The 20,255-nt window shown below is 45.3% G+C and overlaps 3 protein-coding genes and 2 long non-coding RNA genes across 6 annotated transcripts in view; 2 read left to right on the top strand and 3 right to left on the bottom strand.

Moving 5' to 3' along the window:
- Positions 1 to 376: 376 nt before the first annotated feature.
- Positions 377 to 4,642, bottom strand: rdh5 (retinol dehydrogenase 5 (11-cis/9-cis)). Its single transcript, XM_084705112.1, has 6 exons — positions 4,515 to 4,642; positions 2,727 to 2,809; positions 2,182 to 2,507; positions 1,647 to 1,905; positions 1,369 to 1,532; positions 377 to 1,080 (listed from the first exon to the last, which is right to left on the bottom strand). The coding sequence occupies exons 2-6, from the start codon at positions 2,756 to 2,758 to the stop codon at positions 860 to 862; spliced, it is 1,002 nt and encodes a 333-aa protein (XP_084561238.1). The 5' UTR covers positions 2,759 to 2,809; positions 4,515 to 4,642; the 3' UTR covers positions 377 to 859.
- A 1,050-nt stretch (positions 4,643 to 5,692) lies between these two features.
- Positions 5,693 to 8,831, bottom strand: bloc1s1 (biogenesis of lysosomal organelles complex-1, subunit 1). Its single transcript, XM_084705757.1, has 4 exons — positions 8,636 to 8,831; positions 8,196 to 8,268; positions 7,557 to 7,689; positions 5,693 to 6,788 (listed from the first exon to the last, which is right to left on the bottom strand). Exons 1-4 carry the CDS (start codon positions 8,694 to 8,696, stop codon positions 6,678 to 6,680), a joined length of 378 nt encoding a protein of 125 aa, XP_084561883.1. The 5' UTR covers positions 8,697 to 8,831; the 3' UTR covers positions 5,693 to 6,677.
- LOC146272477 (uncharacterized) lies at positions 8,794 to 10,679 on the top strand. Its single transcript, XR_014766670.1, has 3 exons — positions 8,794 to 9,084; positions 10,061 to 10,181; positions 10,550 to 10,679. It is a non-coding gene; the product is annotated as an uncharacterized LOC146272477 (long non-coding RNA).
- Positions 9,761 to 11,926, bottom strand: LOC146272476 (uncharacterized). The gene is made up of 2 exons (XR_014766669.1): positions 11,612 to 11,926; positions 9,761 to 11,281 (listed from the first exon to the last, which is right to left on the bottom strand). It is a non-coding gene; the product is annotated as an uncharacterized LOC146272476 (long non-coding RNA).
- itga7 (integrin, alpha 7) overlaps positions 11,360 to 20,255 on the top strand; it is a 28,058-nt gene continuing 19,162 nt past the window's right edge. For both annotated transcript variants that reach the window (XM_084705753.1, XM_084705754.1), the window contains exon 1: positions 11,360 to 11,927. In XM_084705753.1, coding sequence (XP_084561879.1) covers positions 11,707 to 11,927 — 221 coding nt within the window. In that variant the 5' untranslated portion in view covers positions 11,360 to 11,706. The remainder of the gene's footprint in view (positions 11,928 to 20,255) is intronic.

The following is a 20,255-nucleotide window of genomic DNA, read 5'->3' as shown; positions in this document are numbered from 1 at the left end:
GTATTTATTTTAACAGCTGTTCAAGGGCCATCAGTTCTTTCAACAAAGACACCTTTATTTAAAGTTCGGGACTATCAGTGCCCTCCAAGGAGACAACACTGCTTGAGGATGACACTTAGTGTGGCCCAGACAGTGGCCAATACTGCTCAACATACTAAACAACATAAATAACGGTGTCAAAAGGCACGGGATCAACAAGCTGATTATTTACACAGCATAATAATCCACAAATACAGGATTGTGTAGATCTCCTCAAACAGGGCTAATTTTCCCAAAACAAATATAAAATGAGACATTAAAATTTACATAATTTATTTTGCATATATGCATTCTTGCACAAATAAGTTTCAAATTCAACAAAAGTTAATGTGTAACTCTACCTGTTCTGTGCTTTTGTACTGTAAACAATGCACTCACCAATTGTCTGGAGCATGGTTTGTCAAATAATCACTGTAATTTTGACATTACTTTAGCATAACTCATAAAATATTGAAATCATTTCTTAAGAAATGTCTGAGAAGTATGGGTACTAGAGTAAACTCCATAAAATTGAAGCCAATTGTGTTACATATGTATAGGCATATGGTTCGGAAGAGCAGCCAGGCACAATGCAGAAGAATGATGATGTCATCGTCCACTCCTGCACCATCCTGTTGGTTGGCTATAGGCACGCTACCTCTGGGTGTGCAGTGAGACATTTTTCTAACGAGTTGATTCACTGCGATTGATTTGACGACAATTAAAAACATACGGGCAGAGGGAAATCCTGGGTGTGAAATTCTCAACACTGACCGCCCTCAGAGCGGGCCCTGTCCTGCTCACTGGGCCTTCCAGCTGACGCCGACGGCGCGGTAGCGCTTTACACGCTCTTGGACGGACGAGGCATCACCAGCTTCAGACCGATGTCCACCACAAAGGAGGGCATGTAGGAAAGGGGGATCCACAGAAGCTTGGCGTCCCAGCCCGCGCTGTAGCGGGTGCGCGGGTGGGCCGACGTCAGAGCGTGCTCCATGCAGTTGGTGACCTTACTCAGGTCCGAGTCACACACCGCGTTCATGATTAGGCGCTGGATCTGGATGTCTGTGTTGGAGGAACAGACACAGACACATGAGGTTCCAGGGAAAGGAGAGAGAAGATCCACTAAAGGGCTGGGGTAGAACGCACGGCCTAACTCTCTAGCAACATGCTAACTGCAAACTAATCCCTTAAACCTAATGTGTGGTTGTTGCTTAACGCGTAATCCTCAATCCCATTAACCCATGCTCTTGCATATTCTGCAGATCATCTATAGTCAAATGTTCTTCAAAGTTAATGGTTATCAGGACAGGAGGGGAGTGGCAGCACTGTGTGATCTCCTCCAGTACTTACACTTCTCCAGGTATTTGTCTCCATAGCTGGCCTTTACTTCGGGGGTTAGCTGGTTCCACAGGCGATGGAGTTCTCTCTCAATGGGTTCCAGACTGGTCACCTGGGTCTTAAAGAAGCCTGGTTCAATGATGCACACATTGATCCCAAAGTAGCTGATATCCCTCCTGTAAGAAAAAGAAAAACATTTGCCAAGCTTGACAGGAAATCAAGAGTACTTGACCATATTTGTTGATGATACGGTATTTGATTTGGTATTTGATGTTGTTGTCATGCTCTACCTGAGGCAGTCGGAGAATGACTCCACAGCAAACTTGGAGATGCAGTAACCACCGCCATTGGCGGCCACCCGGCCCAGCACCGACGCCACGTTCACAATGCGACCTTTGCCCTGCTTGATGAGCGGCAAGAAGATCATCGTCATGGCGATAGTTCCGTTCATATTGACCTTTAGGGTACTGTGGAAGTCCTCCACTCTCATCCACTCAGAGGGCCCCATGGGTAAGGCGCGGCCCGCGTTGTTCACGATGCCCCACAGGCCTGCCACAGAGAAGAGCAGAACAAGTTGAGGATATTATGTACAGATACAACAATGTAACCACTCATGGTTGTGTTCCTGTTCAGATGATAATTTTATATACAGAAGACAGTACAGCGCTGGTGTCAATTCATGTCTCAAAGCCATGTGCTGGAACAACCTTGTTAGTTCATTCAACAGATGACTTTGGAAACCTCAGACTTTGTTTTCATGTTTTCATCTTTCAAAATGCACCTCCAAATGTTAGGAGTAACACCACCCTCAGAGGAGTCTCTCACCCCTGTCGCCAACCTCCTTCTTGGTCCACTCCATGGCCTTGTTAATGCTATCAGTGTTGGTCACGTCTAACAGCACGGTCTTCAGGTTGGGCCCTGTCGCCCTCTTCAGGTCGTCCGCCCCCTTCTCCGTCAGACAGCCAGCCAGGACACGGAAGCCTTTGCGGTCCAGCTTTCTGCTGAGCAGGTTCCCGAAGCCAGAGTCACAGCCGGTGACAAAGACATACTTCTCAGAGATGTTGTCGACCTCTATGCTGTCGCGGTAGAGCCATATCAGTATCCACAGCACCACAAAAGTGCCAAAGCCGTATAGATACACATTCTCCTTCCTACAATTGGAGGAGCACAAAGAGAGAGAGTTTCTCAGAAGGACCGTTGGGGTGATGAGTGACAGGTGAAGTTGTGTCCCTGGGCAAGGCACTTCACTTCACCCTACTTGCCCCGGGGGGAATGTCAAAAAATTCCCCCCAAAACATTATAATATCATAATATACAGTACAATAAATATAATTAAAAAGACCACTGAGTAGACAGTAGGACAGTCTTACCCTATAATCTCATACAGTGATTCCAAATCCATGTTGTGTTTAGCTGAAGATGCCCCTAATGAGACTTGCACAAACTGAAATACCTGAAAAACAAATTTTAAATTGAATAATATGCCAAGTCTTAGACCATAAGGTGGTTGTTTGCTTTGTAATTTGTAGAGCTTCTCACTGTCAATGTGTACAATACAGTGGCTGGGGACAAACATAATCCTCAACAGAAGTTCTGGCAAGAATAATTTTGTCATGAATTATGTCATCAATAACTGGGACGACCATGACTCCTAAACTGGTTATATAAGGGCAGAAACAGGGACAAGAGTGTTGTGTCTGCATGACCTGCTTAAACACATTTTTGTTACGATTCTGCTCTGTGGTCTTAAGTTTACGTGGACACGTCACAGTTCTGAAAGCACATGAGACATCTTTGGATAATGCTCTTACGAAACAAAGAGAGGCATTGGCCAGAGGACAGGGGTTTAGAAAGGGAGACCTGGGAGTTTTCATCAAAAGACCTGCAATGCTTCTTGTTGTCCAAGCCTAGTAAGCCTCTAACCACTCGAAACCTATTAGTGTTCATGCTTGTTAGTCAGAGTTAAAGAGTGGGACATCTTGAAAACATTCCTTCTTGTTATAAAAGATAGAAAGTGGACAGTTGCATGTTTTGTTGCTATGTCAAATGTCACCAAGGTATTTGTTTTGTGGGACACTGCAAGGGAGTAAAACAAAGCTACACTGTACTGTAGCTGTAACCTATCTAAAGGATTCAAAGTGCACTGGCCAAGTATGCAGCTCTGGAAAGAATTGAGAGACCACTAGACCTTTAACTTTTTAAGTTAAGAAGGACAATGTTGAGTAAGGAACAGAAGGGTAACATTTGTAGGGGGCTTCTGTTCCTCACTTAAAATTGTCATCCTCAACCTTTTTCTTTTTATAAAAGAAAAAGGTGCAGTGGTCTCTCAATTCTTTCCAGAGCTGTATAGGGTGAAATATGGAGCAACGCAGTATTTGCAACTGGCCCTACTGTACACCCGTTACTGGTTGCACTATCAGTAACATTGCACTACTGTACTTCACTGTACTTCGCCATCAGGCTCCTGAATAGACATGGGCATTGATTCACTTCATACTAGTTACTTACACACTGTTGCTTTCAGCTCCAGGTTGCACTATCAGTAATATTGCACTATTGTACTTCACTGTACTTCACTTAGGTTTATAGGGTTGGCTATAGGTTATTATGTGTATTTAGGGTTTAGTATATTGTATTATTTATACGTATCTATATATTTAGGAGGTCTACTTATTTAAGCTTAGCTTACATAAATTGATGTTCTGTGTACTTATATGTTATGCTATGCCAATTGTTTGCATTGTCTTGTCTTAAACATTTCAGTGCCCAGTCTGACCTTGTGTTGTTCTGTGCATCTGACAATAAGAGACTTGAACTTGAACTGTACAGACATTAGACTTTTGATTCAACTACATTTCATCACAAAATTAATCACAGAAACAGAATAGATATTTCCTTAAACTTTGCATAGTCATTCCTACAAACAACAAGTTATTTTCTAATCACTTCATTATATTGATTTAGTAATTGATTAAATGATTGAGATCAGACAACTTCCTGTGCTATCGTACATAATACCAAGTGACCCTTAATCAGAAACAAATACATTTAGTTGAATACGATTTAACACATATATAATACATATATATTTAAATAAATAAAACAAGCAAAGCGTGGGTCACGTAAGAAAAAGTGCCTGTAACATAAACAACTCTTACCTTTCCCTCTTTGCGTGAGTGCTTAAGGTCTGCAGGCTCCCCCTCTCCTTCAGTCTCCCTCTCTGGCTGTTTGGTCCGTGCTGTGGTAGAGGGAGGCTGCTTGGGAAAGGACTTTATCCTCTCAGTTTTATCCCTTAAGACAAGTCCACAATATATAATCTGCAATCTGTGTGTACTTGTTCTGACCGTGTGTCTCTGTGTGTGTGCGTGCATGCATGCGTGTTGTGTACATGGAGAAATGAATTGTCGAGGGAATTGTGTAGATGTGACTTTTATCAGCATATAGTGCATGAGCTTGAATTAATGAAATATATCAGATTCTCTGTATATGGTTTTAAACACATCTTAAACTAAAATAAATGTAAATACAACAAAAACTCTGTTCGAAAAATGTAATAAATAAAGCCTTATCATTTTCCACTCTGCTATAGCCCTAACAGTGATGGTGAATGTTTGTATTTGTTCATTTATCAGTTTGCTTTGGGTCTGTTATATGTACTCATGTGGTATTACATAAATGCATAAATAAACCAACAGTAATCCCATGTTCTGTGTATGTCCTTATAAAAACATATGCGCTGTTGATCTGGGTCACAACTCATTCAACAGTTCTGGTTCAACGTAGAAACTGTGCTGACAGAGCATGTTGTTCCTATTCTCAACCTTCCTTACTGCAGGTCGAGTTTATTAACAAAACGAGAAGGTACAGCTCCTTAAGCTCTTATTTTAGAACAGTTGATACAAAAAAAGGAGAAAACATTTTGAAAAGAAATAAACTGTAAATGGCAGATAAGATAACTTAAGCACAAAGAACACCGTAACAGCTCCTACCTACGTTTCAGTCTCTCATCTTTACGTAACCCCTAGTAGTGGGCTCTTTATTCATTATTTACCCCCCCCCCCCACACACACAAAAAATCACGCCTTTAATTTTCTCAAATTTGCCATCATAAGCTGTTGTGTGAGGCAGGAGGGCAGTTTGTTACCTCACAGCTAAGGTGGTTTGGTGGGTAAGCTGGACAGCCTCGTGCCCTGGTCATATAACTCTCTCCACTATGTAACACTTCACATACTCCTTGACAGATTAAAGGAATAGTTCACAAATAGTAAAAAAAAAAAAAAATTACCCTTAAAGCCTGTAGTTGATTCTCCAGACAGGTTATGACCACAGAAAATAGTTTCCTTCGTTTCCTTACATGCTTTATTAATGAACACAATGCTGTAGCAACAAAAAGGAGTTCCAAATCAGCCGCTCCATGTCCTAAAAATATAGAAAATCAATGAATGCGTACCGTGATAGACATCCATAGGGCTTTGAAATGACCAAACACAGTTGGGAAAGGTTCTGCCTGAGCAGAATAAGCGTAACAGTGACTCCACTGGGACTGGCAGGGAACAGGTCATTTGCCCTAAACCAATTACAAGACAATAAATCCTATTTCCCTGTACGTTACATTAGTATACAAGCCTTTTTGTTCTGTTAGAAGGTAACGAATCAGCTTAGTGAACCTCAGTGATGGAAAGTCCCATATGGTGAATTGAATGTCTCTGTTTTCTGAATTCACAATCAGGGTTGCTTCTGTCTGTCCTCTCCTCTGGCATGAGCTCAGGCACCAATCCATGGTGAAGTAATCCCATTATCAACTGACAAAGTCATCCAGTTCTTTGATAACATCACCCCACTGATAAGCTTTGCAACCCAGATGTGACAGCTTAGATTCATAAGAACCTGTCTTTCTACAAGAACATTCTACTCTGACTACTACAAGACCTGTGATGAAATTACTTTCAAACAATGTGAAATGTGTCTAGTTTGGGCAGTAACTACATTTCTTTCAGGACACAGTTTGGTCATCCATACTGTTTTGCGGTGCACGAAACAACATTGCACACGAGAAAAGTAACTTTCCTGTGTCATTCTTGGTTATTTCCTCATTAGTTTTACTTTAGATTCATAACAAAGTCTCATCGCTGAGTGAATCCGCTTTCAGTGGGGCAACAAGGATTCACTTTCATCTTGTGAGTACATCCTCGCACATCCTGTTCGTTAGCCCTGTTGGCCCAGACTTCTGGAGTCCAAGTCAATCCCTTGCCATCAAAATAAGAGTATACCACCACACACAGCTTGTAGTCCAACACTCCTTTCACAATAAGAGTTTGTGTTCATGAGGAGGCTGCTTGAGGCTGGCCCTTGTGGACATACTCCAGCGCCGTGGCGATGGTCCTCATGTCCATCTCAATGCTCCGTGCCCAGTTCTCCACATCGCCAATTTCCTGTTCAAAACGACAGTCCAGAAAATAAAACTGTAACTATAAATATTAAAACATTTGATAAATGCATCCACTTCCAATTATATGATACAATTTTCGGATCGTTAACATGTCCTACCACAAGGGGGTGATGACGGGACAGACTGTGTCTGTGACTCAGCTATGACTAAGCAGTAGCTACGTTTACAGACTCTGTGAGACACTGAGGTGACTAAGGGGTGTCCTTTCATCCTCTCTACACCAGCTTTCCTCAGGGAATCTGACTGTTCCACTTCTCAGTTTACGTGTCACAAACAGAACCAGATCAGGGAAGAGTAGTTTGATATTTGACATCGAGGGATCATATTCCTAGCCGAGACTTGCTCATCTCAACTGAGGACAATGACAACAAAGCTAGATTTGTAGATCGTTTTACAGCCGAGAGACAGTAAGTGTGTCAGTGATACTTAAAAGGGTTTCACCCCTCGGTCCAGGCCTACTTGAAGCCTATCGAATATAAAGGATTAGCCCCCACATTCTACACTTAAAGGCTTTGAAGAAGTCATTGAGTTTGCATGCATCTACCATGATGTACTTTGGATGTCAAATGCAAAACATGAATCTATGGTGGAACAGGTCAAGAAACACATACAATGAAATTCAGTTCTGATAATAACAACCCTTTAAACGAAACATGGGTTGTATCCCCACAGAATGATAGCCACCTAAAATACTGAGGTGATTCTGAGGTGATTCTGAGGTTAATCCTGAGGTGATGGCTGGACAGCTTACCTTCAATGCCTGGTTGAAGCCCTCCACCATACTGATCCACTGGGCAGTCTGCTTAGAAAACTGGCTGGCCTGCACCTGTAGAGTCTTCACCTCGTGGTCAAGCTTGCGCTGGTTGACATAAGCTTGGGCAACCCTAGACGAGGTCAAAGATCACATTAGAGGAGTGGCTACAATATCTCCTTGTAAACCTCGGAGCATTCTCAGAGCTATCAACAATGGTCATGTGAATAATCTGGGACTTTCAGTGTGTGTGTGTGTGTGTGTGTGTGTGCGTGAGTGTGTGTGTGAGTTTGTGTGGTGCACATGTAGCCTCAACAGAGGCTGTCCAATTGTAGTTCTGTAAGCTGATTTTACCACGTCACAAATTTCACAACTATTTAATATTACTGGTTATGTAGTTGTGATTTTCTGTCACGTGTCACATTTCCTAACGGGATCATACTACTTCATGTCCGAGTCTGAGCTCTGAGATGGAGAAACAGCATTTTTTACAGATTACTAGAATGTTCTCCAACTTTGAGAGCGAGCGAGAGAGAGAGAGAGAGAGAGAGAGAGAGAGAGAGAGAGAGAGAGAGAGAGAGAGAGAGAGAGAGAGAGATTAGTGTATTTTCCTCACAGAAGACAACACATTCTGCCTACCCAACATTGAGGTGGTCGACCAAGGCTTCAGTTAAACTGGTTGCCGCTGCGATTGCCTCGCGTCGGCGTCTCTCTGTACAGCACATGAGTTAGCAATGAAAATCACTCTTGAAAACAGGGTACCGCTCGCAGTTGTCTTGGTTTGCTCAATAACGACTGTCCAACGTTAGCCTAATGTAGCCTCTTAGGTACAATTGGGAGGGCGAAGATAACGACAGCTAACATGTTAGCTATCTTAGAGCTATCTACCTTATCCATAAGTTTGCTTGCTCAAACTTAAAATCTGACGCTCTGCAAATCATGACATTCAAAGGAGAACAAAATACGTCAACAAATATACCTGCAAAGCTAATACTACTAGAAAATAGATAGACTGTGTTTTTAGCATAGCTAGTGCTAGCTAGCTAGACAAGATACAGGAAAGGAAAATATTTTCCCACCTTGTAGCTCCTTTCTCTCATTCTGCTTTGCTTGGTGCTCCTTCAATAAACGAGACAACATGTTTTATTTGTTGTATGTTCGGTAGAACAAATTGTAGTTGTAGTAGTTGTCAAAAAGATTCTTATATAGACGGCTAACTAGCTAGTCTATCTTATTCATGCACAGGTCATGGGACTCCCATGGCTCTCTTCCGGGTATAGCATCAACCAATGAGCAGCGGCTGTCGCATGGTGACGCTGAGGTGGTTGGATCAGTACGATTCTAGATCAGAACATCAATCCCCCTACTTAATACATCAATTAATGAATCTACTTTACTCACACTAGGCCCATACAACTTGTTAATTCGAAATCGAAGGAGTTTATGATAACTGCCAGTGTTATGACCATTCAATTAGAAATAGGCCTACCATAATATTTGTGTTGATAAATGGAGCAGCGCCTCAGCGGTGAGTACATCGGAATGTACCATAGAACAAACAGAACGGAGACCCCAAATACAGCGCCAGTGAAGGCTACTTATCTGAAATCTTAAAGCCAGCAGCATCTCTATATGGGCCTGTCCATTAATCAATACAGCATTACTGCTGACTAGCTGCAGTAATGGCTGCAGCTGGAGATTTCCTGGAGGAGGGCTTAAGAGAGAGAAGGAATAAATGACCCCAGCGTTAAGTACTGCCATCTAAAATAAGGTATCTCCTTGAAGTGAGGCCTAGACTGCTAATGGTTTCTTCTGTTGGGAGCTAGTGTCAAAGCTGATCTGGCAGTTAGTCAATCGGCACAAGGTAGCCAGCTATAAAGTCATTCTGCGAGCCAGACGGGCCGCGAACGCAGTCAACCAGCAATGAGCAAGCCCGCCAACCAGTCATCTAGCTATCGAGTCACAGCTATTGTTGGTCCTTCTATCCTCCTCTTAGTTCAGCATTCTGGGCTGGGTGCCAAAGCTGCCATTAAAAATATATTGGCCATACCTTCTCCTTTTCTTGTGTCAGCATCTTCGTACTGGAAATGGAAGGTGACTGTTTCTCCTTATATCTTAAATGATAATTTTTCGTCTACAGAAGGTCATCATTTTTTTTGGATTATATAACAGGGTTAGTGCACATCAATAAACATTTCCGTAAATTAATTGAATTCATGACATGCCTCACCATTTTTATTTCTTTTTCCTTTTTTCACCAACAGTTTCAGTAAATGAATCTTAATTTTTTATGTAAATACGAATATGGTATACATACATTCAATGTTTCTATTGTTGGACTGTTTGTTCTGAGTATGTTGTTCTTGTTTCATTTAAATTGATGCAGTATACATATGGTTTCAGTAACACATCTTAAATGTGTCAAATTCCAATGTGCCATGGTGAAAGGGAATGATCCCCCTGTGTGTGTGCTGAACATACTTCTCTCCTTCAAACCACCGCAGGGCAGCAGAGGGCAGAGCAGGACAAGGTTGCAGCCCAGAGCAGAGCTCCTGTTCCAGACTTGCCTCGCTCCAGCCAGAGCCCTCCATGGAGGTCTGCACATGGGTATGGGGCTTAAGATGGGTAATTACGGTAACATCTTTTACTTTATTACAGAGCAGTGAAACTTAAGACGCGGGTAAAAACAACGGTAAGCAGTCAAGTCTAGAGAAAATAAAAGGGGTAGCTAAAATATCTTGATGTTCAATGCCAGTGGTGTGCGCTGAAGGATGTGATTCATATTTGATATGGATATAGTTACTGTAACTTTCTCTACCTTAGCTTGTATACCCCAATCCCTCCCTTGCTGCACCTTAGGCAGACTCTGTGGGAGGTGCAGTACCGCCTCGCCATAGTTTAAGGACCATGACAGCTGCCCACAGGAACACAGAGCTAGAGTGAAATCAGCTGGCCAGACCACAGCAGCTGACTGCAACCTTTCCCACCCACAGTGAAGTCACCTCACGCCCAGGGAATGAGTGCTGACACTGGCATGGCAGAACAAGGCTCTATCAAGATCCTCATGTTGTTGTTTTTAGGTCAGGATGGGGTCTTTCCACAGGACCTGACTGGAGACTGGACTGCCTGGGTCAGACCGATAGGGTCTTCAGTGATCTGGAAGATTCATTGGAGACAATGGGAGCTGTGATGTGCACAGTGACCCAGGAAACCATATTACAATACACAGGGCCTCACAGACAGGGTGCCAGAAATGTCTTCTGACAGAACAATGTAAAAAGAGACATCACCATGAAATTTGGAGATAAAATAACCCAGTGGGTAGAGCATCTAAAGACCTAGATGTTCAATGACCCTGAAAAACGATAAAATATATCAAAGGACACACAAACAAGTTGGATTTTGTATAATGCAAACTGGCTTTTAGCTTTTTTTTTGCCACTAATGAACTTATTATAATGAGGGGCTACAGCAACACTGACTGAAAAAATAAAGACAATTGCACAACGACAGCTCACTCGATGAAGTGTAATTTCCCACAAATTTCTCCTGAATATCCAATACACCTGTACAACCTGAACTAAATGTCAACCACAGTTAAACTGATAAAATATGCTGTTGTCTTCTCAGCCTTCTCCTATTCAGCGTCTTCCAAGTATCTGGACAACCTTGCCTGGTATTTTGGCAGCAGTCCCTTGAGTGTTTATGTCAGCTGAGAGGGAGAGCTGGAGAGAGGGGTTGAAAGAGAAGGGGAGGGGGAGGAGTGAGTGAGCGGGCTATTCAAGGCACTTGTCCTCTGTCTCTCTCAGTCGCACAGAGCTAGAAAGAGCAGAGGAGGGGGGAGGCTCTCTCACACACACACACACTCACGCACACGCACACACACACGAGCTAGCTCACACACTGCCACATTTTCTCAGCCCGCTCTGCAGACTGACAGCAGCACACGGAGGGAGAGCCAGAGAGAGAGAGAGAGAAGAAGAGATAGAGAGAGTTAGAAACAAGCAGGACGTCCACACTGCCGGGAGAGAAGAGGAGCCTTGCTCTGGACTAACCCTTCCATCCTCTCCTCTGATCCAGCGCACTGGGAACCCAACAGGAATACGCTCCAGTATAATCCTCCTCCGCACACAGGGACCCGCACTTTGCAATGGCACCTCCCATGGGACACGGATGGCCCCTCAGGCTCCCAGCGGGACCCCAGGGCTGTGGTGTCTTTCTGGGGGTTCTCCTGGCTGTGTCGGGGCTGGGGCTGGTCTCTGGGTTCAACCTGGATACTGTAAACACTCTGGTGAAGGCTGGAGACAACGCCACCTTCTTTGGTTTCTCTCTAGCTCTTCACCAGCAAGTCACCCCAGAGCCTCGGAGTTGGTGAGTGCTGGCACATGTCTGTGTGTGTGTGTGTGCGCGCGTGTGTGCGTGCGTGTGTGTGTGTGTGAGTTGCTATTTAAGCCACAATGTAGAACTGTGTGATGTTTTGAATTGGACACACAGTCAAAAGTTTCCACAGTACTTGGTTCCAGTCCCTAGATTAATTCATTCAGAGCTTCAGTTTGATCCAGGGTGACACATTTCGAACACTGCAAAAAGAGCAGAAGTTTCATTCCCATTATGTAGTGTGTGCATGGTCAGAACAACTTTCATTTATTAGTGTATGATTTACAGTAAATAGGGGTTTCCATGGTTGGGTGTCCATGCCTTGCTGACCCAGCAGGTCTCATGGGAGATTAGAGTTCTGATTCAGTTTATGACAGATATTCAAAGTACATTTGGTGCCATGAATATTTGTACGCATGCCTGTATGTATGTATGTGGGTGTGTGTGTGCGTGAGTGTGTGTGTGCGAGCGTGTGTGTGTGTGCGTGCATGTGTGTATGTATGTGTCTTGTATGTGTACTCCTCATCAACTCTCAGCAAACAGGTTTTTTGAAGGCCAGGAACAAATTTTCTGCAGGATGAATAAATCATGACACCAGTCTGACATGTACCCATGCTGTAATCATAATACATATTGATTCAAATCTGGTCAAAATGTAAATGTAAATATATGTATTGATATAAAAATATTAATGTGCTACGCTGCGACAGGTAACCACGCACACTGTCCAAAATTACCATAAAAAATGTATTTGTCCCCCCCAATGTTGACTCCATGGCTACGGCCTTGCCTGTATACCTTTAGAAATGTTTGCTACTGTATGTGTATGAAAACGGTAGAATCGGTCCGCTATTAAAGCACTGCAATTCTCATTTCATGTTTCCTATTAGAATGCAGTCTGCATTTGTACAGTTGTTACGTTAGAAAGAAACAATTCCGATCCCAAATTCAGTGCTGTTTAGCCATTCGCCAGTAAAGAGACCGTACTATGGAAAGAAATAGTATTGAGGGAGGGGTTAATGTGTGACTGAACCGTCCAACACCTCATTAACAGTTTCAGTGTATCTTCCACCATTGGTGGCACAGTCCAAAACGTCAGTTAGAAAGTGACACTGTTAGAAATGGACTGTTATTTTCACCACCCTGCGATGGCAGGACCATTTTCAAACAAGTGTTTAAGGACCGTGTTAATTTACTACAGGTCCTGTTAAGGAGCTCCATATTTAACTATCTGCTGCTCAGTTTACCCTGCCTGGAGTCAGTCTGACGCCTGCTCACAGAGTCACCTCCATGACATCAGCAGTATGTGTGTGTCTGTGTGTGTGAGAGAGTCTGTGTGTGTGTTTGGCTTCACTAGCGTGAAGCCAGAAAGAGTCACTCCCTCTGCTGGCCATGTTCAGACCAATAGCATTCCAGGAACTTATTTTAAACGTTCACCTCATGAAGTACTCACAGACTACAGGTCTATTGAGATCCTCCATGCAGCAAGCACTGATGGATGTGTGTGTGCCTTTAGATTTAGATCTGGGCTCATCACATGCGCATGCTGTACCACATCATAAGGACAGGATACGATGCCATGGCTATTTTACTTCATGACCTCACTCTCCCATAAAACAAGATGTATTTGTAGGAGTTTACTTCTGTTCACAAGTACTGTACCTGAGTAAAGTCTTTTGATAAGATTTGCTTGAAGCTTAAAGCAGACTAGTGTCACTTTAGTCTGTTTAAATTGATGGGCTAAATGGATTCTCGTCGTTTATAGTGGTACCAAAGCAGTTCAAGGGAGATAGCATCTCGTGTCAAGAGCTGACCCTCACAACAGGAGCCAAGAGCTTCTTGGTAAGACACTCTGAGGTGTTTGTGGGCGATGGTTGTAAGCAAAAGACACTGACTCACTCTGTCTTTGTAATAACGAGGTTTGAGTTTCGCACGCCTTCAGGCCCTTGGCTTTATCCTCAGGTTAGGGCCATTGTGCCTTGTGCCGCTTGACTCAAAGCTACTGTAAGTTCGTGTGAAGGGATACATTCTTCGCACCACAATAACTACTCTCGATGATGTCATACAGCGCGTGAAGCCGCTCTTGGACTTCCACTTCAAACCAGACTGCCCTGCTCTTGTAATGCCATTGGCATGCCCATGTTGACAAGAATGTCTGCCCACTACCGACTCAATCTTATCTCTCTGGCTTAGCTTATCCACCGCCCCCCCGACCGCCCTGCACCCCAGTGTGCCCCCAACCCCCCATTACCATACCAGCAAAGGTCAGTATAAGCCCATTTTCTTGGCCTCCAGCTGTCAATATGACATGTTCACCAGTGGTATTGACTGACGGACGGTAAGGGGATCCCCACTGGTATGGGGCGGAGGGTCGCTCAGACAGAAGGAAGTGAAAGTATGTCACACTCCGGGACTGGAGGCGTCTGTGTTTGGCTGCTCAGGCTGGAAAAAGAGCATTGTTGGATTGATTATGAATGTCTTTCAGAACAGGCAGCGTGCTGGACGACTATTGCTGTCTGTGTCCTGTCGTGTTGTGATAGATGGATGGGGTGGGGGTTGGGGGTCCTGGGCTTATTCTGCTCCTGGTGTTATGTGTGCCTTTGCTATTTATACTGGTGGTTCTTCTAATAGCTCTTTGCTTGATGAAAAAAGGAAGCGCTGTGTTAGTCTTCGCAGCCTCTGTTTCCCCACGTTCCCCTCTTCCTTTCCTCGGTCAATATGCCTGAGTGGAGCAATGTCTTCCACCTGGCTCCCTTTGTTACAGCTTTCAGATTGTCTACCTGAAGAGATTGTCTATATGAATGATGATATCTTTCCGCATCAATGTTTGAAGTGTTTCTATAATATTTGTATGAGATGCCTTTGTATAGTGTGGTAAACAACATGCTCTGGGATGAATCCACCCATATCCTGATATAAATCACCAGAGGTTTCCAGAGTGACCTGTCAGCCTGGTTATATTGGCCTTGGTCTCATGATTTAATATCAGGTCTTTTGTCCGAGGTGTTGTTTTTAGTATGATGTGGGTGGGAGGGGGGGGGAGGGATGCAAGGCCCCTCTAATGCAGGTCGCAAATCATCTATTAATGCCCGTCGCTTCAGAAGAACTTGATGAGATCCTGGAACACATCTATTGGTCCATTGTCCCTCTGGCCTTTCTTCTGTGGATCTGGTCCCACTTTGTCTTGATTCATAGTTGTCATTTCCGTTTAATTAGAAATGGGGACCTTCGGTGTCAATCATCCATGACGAGGACATTTCAAGTGTTGTCCCTGCTGATGACTGAGGCCTAGGTGGCCTTCTGCAGCCGCTGCAGGCAGGGGAGGGAGGGTCAGGTTGCTTCGTGTTTAGAATGCTGCCGCTGGTTCCATTCCGGGCGGAATGCAGGGTCTCCAAGATAGAACCCCACTGTCGCTGCCGCCATGGCGACTAACATTCAGGCATTCTGTTGGAGCTTGCTGGTGCTCTGGGGTCAGAAGCCTCCTCACACAAACATACAGCTCCTACACTTAAATATCAATGATTAACATTTGTCAAGTTATCATGGACGAATCACAATATTTACAACGCTACGTGACTGCAACCAAAACGAACCATTCAGTGTCAACAGAGCATATCTGTGTGCACCATAAAGCTTATGTTTAATGACAGGGCCTTACAGTGCAGCTGTCCTTGCATTGCACATTTATGAACGTGTCGAAAAAGTGCTCAGTAAAACTCCTTCACACATTCCAAACCCATTGGACAATCTCGGAAAGCAAATTTGCATGTAAATGGCTCAATCACCCCTTGCTTTAGAGAACCGGCTTAAGGGTTGACAATGACCCTGCCCCCCATTCCTCTCTAATTCAATTCATGATTTCTTTTTTCCAGCTCCGTCCCTTTTAGCCCCTCACACGATCATTCTTGTTGTTGGATCTGTCGAGGCTATTCATGTGTAAGGCCTGTAATAGCTCAAGCTTTCCCTATTGTGATGTCGATCTATGGCTGTCAGATCAGGGACGTGCGTTACAGTTACACACACACACACACACAGCTTCACAACGACATCAACAAATCCTCACGTCAGTATACTGCTGGCTAGCCATTCTCCTCCACCTCCCACCATCCTCTCATTCTCTCCACGCTCTCCAGCATTCTCACACAGCCAGCCTGGCCTGCCCAGGAAGAAAAGCACAGTGGGGAACAGGGGGAGAGAGCTTTCAGGAAAATTACACTGCAGGGGGGCCTGGGCCAGTCACAAGGCGCGGTGTCGGAGAGGGAAGGGGGGGGTTGTGGGAAGGTGTGGGAGGGCGGGGGGTAGGCTGGTGTTGGTGGGAAGGTGTGGGGGGGGGTGTGTGTGAGGGGGGGGGGGGCGGCTGAACTGCAGCGTCAGGAGGAAGCGCAGCTCCTTCACAGATCTGATGAATGTGCCCGAGCAGAAAGCAGCGCACGGCAGTAACGTGGAGGGCCAGCCAGCATACAGTACAGTGGCAAGTTCATTGGACCAGTGTTTACAATATTCCAAGGCTTCACATTTTTCATAGAGCAAGAACATAGTGATGAACCCCGGTCCAGTAGTATCGCATCATCAGGTTCTCTTTTCACTTCATATTGTACCAGATGATTAATTAAGCTCCGCGCCAAATGGGAGTCGTAGTTTTTCCTCCACCTTCCCTCTAATAGAGAGCTCAGCAGCTGGGGGCTGTGGCTATGGAGGTCTGAGGCAGCAGACTGTGACAGAGGCTTCTGGAAGCCTGCCTGCCTGCCTGCCTGCTTGCAGGTCCTTCTCTGAAGCTGCAGAGATGAATAAATCATGCCAGGGCCTCTGGAGCTAATGAGCACACAGCTGAATCCTCTGCCTGGGCCGAGGTGGAGGCTTCTGGGAACTGATCGTCAGCAGAGACTGGAGAGGAGCGATGACAGAGCGCAGGATGTTGAAAGCAGTGAAGAAGAGACAATCCAAGCCTCCTTTTATCCACACGTATCAGATTGATTTACTGAGCATGTATTACTGCCAAGGGCTAAGCCTTTCTTATTACACATGTGTTTTTGGTTTTCAGAGCTCAGCTGGTGCTCATGTGACTGAAGGATGATGAGTGACACTAGCTAGCTGGCTCTGGGAATCTGCCGCAGCCCACAGTAATCACATCAGGAATGAAGTGTGTGTGTCAATGGAAATGAATGACTAGTTATAGAAGATGTAGCAGGGTCGGAGCTAGGACGAAAGATGATGCTGGGGGATGGTGATGAGGGGATGGTGATGGAGGCTGGGGTCTGGGGGCTGGGGTCTGGGGGCTGGAGACTGAAGGGTGGAGGGTGTGGTCTCTTATTGATGCGGAGTTACACCACAGGGACCATGTGATTAGAATGATTAGGGACCGTTCAGTCATCTGGCTCAATCTGAACCTACCAATTAGCTGGTCAATATATGTGCGTCTGTGTGTGTGTGAGAGAGCTAGACAGAGAGAGTAAGAAAGAGAGACACGGAGAGAGAGAGAAAGATTGTACGTGTGTGTTTCGGCATGCTTGCGTTTGTGTGTGTGGACAAAGGCAATGAAGGTGGGTACCAACCCCAAACATTCCCCCAGGATTGGGGGTGTGTGTGTGCATATGCATGGGCATTAGGCTTGTTAGAGCGTCTGCTGCCTTCAGTCGTGTCACTCATGACTATGAATGAGCTCACACTTTATCACCGGGAAACAGCAAATGAGTGTTATAGACTTGCAGAGATGTGTACGCGTCGTCTGGAATGACGACAGACAAACGGGTGAGAGAGAAAGAAAGGAGAAAGCCTAAGGGGAGAGAAAAGTGGAAGTAGAGAAAGAGGGAGGAGAGGTGGGTTGAGAGGCAGAAGGGTGGTGTGCTGTTCACACGTAGGACTTGAGGGTCAATCATTACTCCTCTTCTGCCTGGAAATGGCCCCTGTATTGATCAGGTTGGGGGCAGATGGTGGACTGAGGTGAGGAGAAGCCACAGTGACCATGCACTGTTCCAGTGTGGTGGTCATTGTTTTCCCCTGATAGTCACACACACAGAGAACCCCGTGAATGAACATACACTGCATTCATGAGGACCAGCACAATGAAGCGCAAAACCTTGTAATCAGTGAAAGCAAGAGTAGCTAAACAAATTTTGGAGTTGTGTCATGTTTGTGTGTGTCTCAATCAAATCAAATATATGAAAACAAAGTGGATAATGCTCATACTTCCAAAGTCATTCAGTGCTGTTCATATGCTTCTTGTCCTTTAGTTGTTGAGTAAACCATGTTTATCTCATGTCCCTTTACATCCCCATGACTGATGAGGATGTGAATGTGAGTGATTCATATCCAGGGTTCAAACACTGACTGCTTTCTTCCAGTAGGGGTGATGTGCAGCTGTCTCTGTCCCTCTACCACCGCACCTCTCTTTCTTGTTCTCTCTCTCTCTCTCTCTCTCTCTCTCTCTCTCTCTCTCTCTCTCTCTCTCTCTCTCTCTTTGTTTCCCCGTCTCTCTCTCTCTCTCTTTGTTTCCCCGTCTCTCTCTCTCTCTCTCTCTCTCTCTCTCTCTCTCTCTCTCTCTCTCTCTCTCTCTCTCTGTCTCTCTCTTTGTTTCCCCGTCTCTCTCTCTCTCTCTCTCTCTCTCTCTCTCTCTATGTCCAGTCTAGCCCAGTCTCCTGGGGTCATACCATGGATGAGGAGCCTGGTGAGTCACACTCCAGTCATGCCAGCTGTCGTCCCCTCATCAATAACACACCCAGAGCAGGACTCAGGTGGAAAAACACCAGGTTCCCAGAACCTGCCAGCTGAACAGCCATGTTCTCCTCTGGTCAGACGGCCGCTCTCAGACAGACCGTTAGGAAGACCTGTGGTCAGCACCGCTCGACAACAGGAACAACAACAACAGTTGTTGATCTGGCCCAGTTTCACTGTGTTGGGGCTCCTGGGGTCAGAGTAGGGTGGGTTATGTTGGGGTCTGGGTGGAGAAGGAGTTACAACACAGCTGTAACGCAACACACCTCCACCTCGCTGACCCCAACACTGCACAGCTGCAACACTCCTGGAATTCCCGTTTAAAAACATCCCCCTTTCTATAGCAAGACAACGGGATATTCCCTAACTACAACACAAATGTTGTTGTGGTGTGTGAGGGGTGAGTTTAAGTTATGGGTAGGGAATATCCCATTCTTGCTACATCTATTGGGTTGTGATGCTGCTGTGGATGGTCAGGATGGGGTGTTATGGTCCTTTATGCTGTTGCACAGTGAGAGTGAGACGCATCCTCCTGAGGTCACAGTGGGACATTCTTGCCCCGGGGTAACAACAGCAGGGCTACACAACCTGGACCCCTGCTGGGGTGTGTGGAGGCCTGGGGCAGACTGACTCTGGCTGGGGGTTGTAGATGTTCAACTTGTTGTCCATGTAGATGTGTTGTGTTTCGTTCTGTTTGGTCTTGGAAGATGTAAGACAGGCCAACAAGCGATGGGTTGGGTTTGACCAGATGCTGTTTGGGCTTGAGCAAATGGCTCCAAGGAGACTAAATTGATGTTGCAGTTGTGAAGCACAGTCACACATTGAATAGGAGGGTGGAGACGGGGATTAAACCATTGACCTTTCGCGTGGGTTCCTTGTCTGACATATTTGGGTCGTTTTGGCAGACATTTGCCTAAAGGCTGCTGTTCTCTCAAAAGGTGTTCTATGTTCTTCACCTTGTTCCTTAGTCACCCTAACATGACGAAGTGTGATTCCTGTCCTATCCAATGTTTTCATCCGGCTTGCTGACTTTAAGTGACATCCTCACATTTAGATGCTGATTGTAAATCCTGATGACCTCATGCAGTGTTCTCCAAAGGAACAGGAAGGTGTTCTTAGTTAGTGTGTCATACTCAGAGATGAGTCATTTAGAGTCGTACTGTATCTGTGTGAGTCACAACAGATCAGGATATCCAGTAAATACATGGCTGACTGACTCGCTTGGGAGGTTTGGATGCTGCCTCAAACTGTATTTTAGGTTACCTCACAGACCAGTGTGATGTATTAGTCAGTTAGCCAGTCAGTCATCCAGTCAGTGAGTTGGTGAAGCGGGGGCCCAAGAGGCCAAGGGGGCTGGGCAGAAGAGTGCTGAGTGAGTGGGGGTGGGGAGGGGGAGGGGAGGGGGAGGGGAGGGCACAGGCATGGCTGGGTGGGTGGGGGTGGGGAGGGGGAGGGGAGGGGGAGGGGAGGGCACAGGCATGGCTGGGTGGGTGGGGGTGGGGAAACCCAGGGAGAATGAGAGTTGGGGTCACTGCACACACTCTACTTGGTAAACACATGGGAATAAATCAAAGATGAGGGGGATGTGTGTGTGTGTGGACAACAAAAACA

Source organism: Hypomesus nipponensis, chromosome 9 (genome assembly GCF_054491055.1).
Source record: "Hypomesus nipponensis isolate SF chromosome 9, ASM5449105v1, whole genome shotgun sequence".
Taxonomy (NCBI): Eukaryota; Metazoa; Chordata; class Actinopteri; order Osmeriformes; family Osmeridae; genus Hypomesus; species Hypomesus nipponensis.
This window is presented reverse-complemented; position numbering and strand designations above follow the sequence as displayed.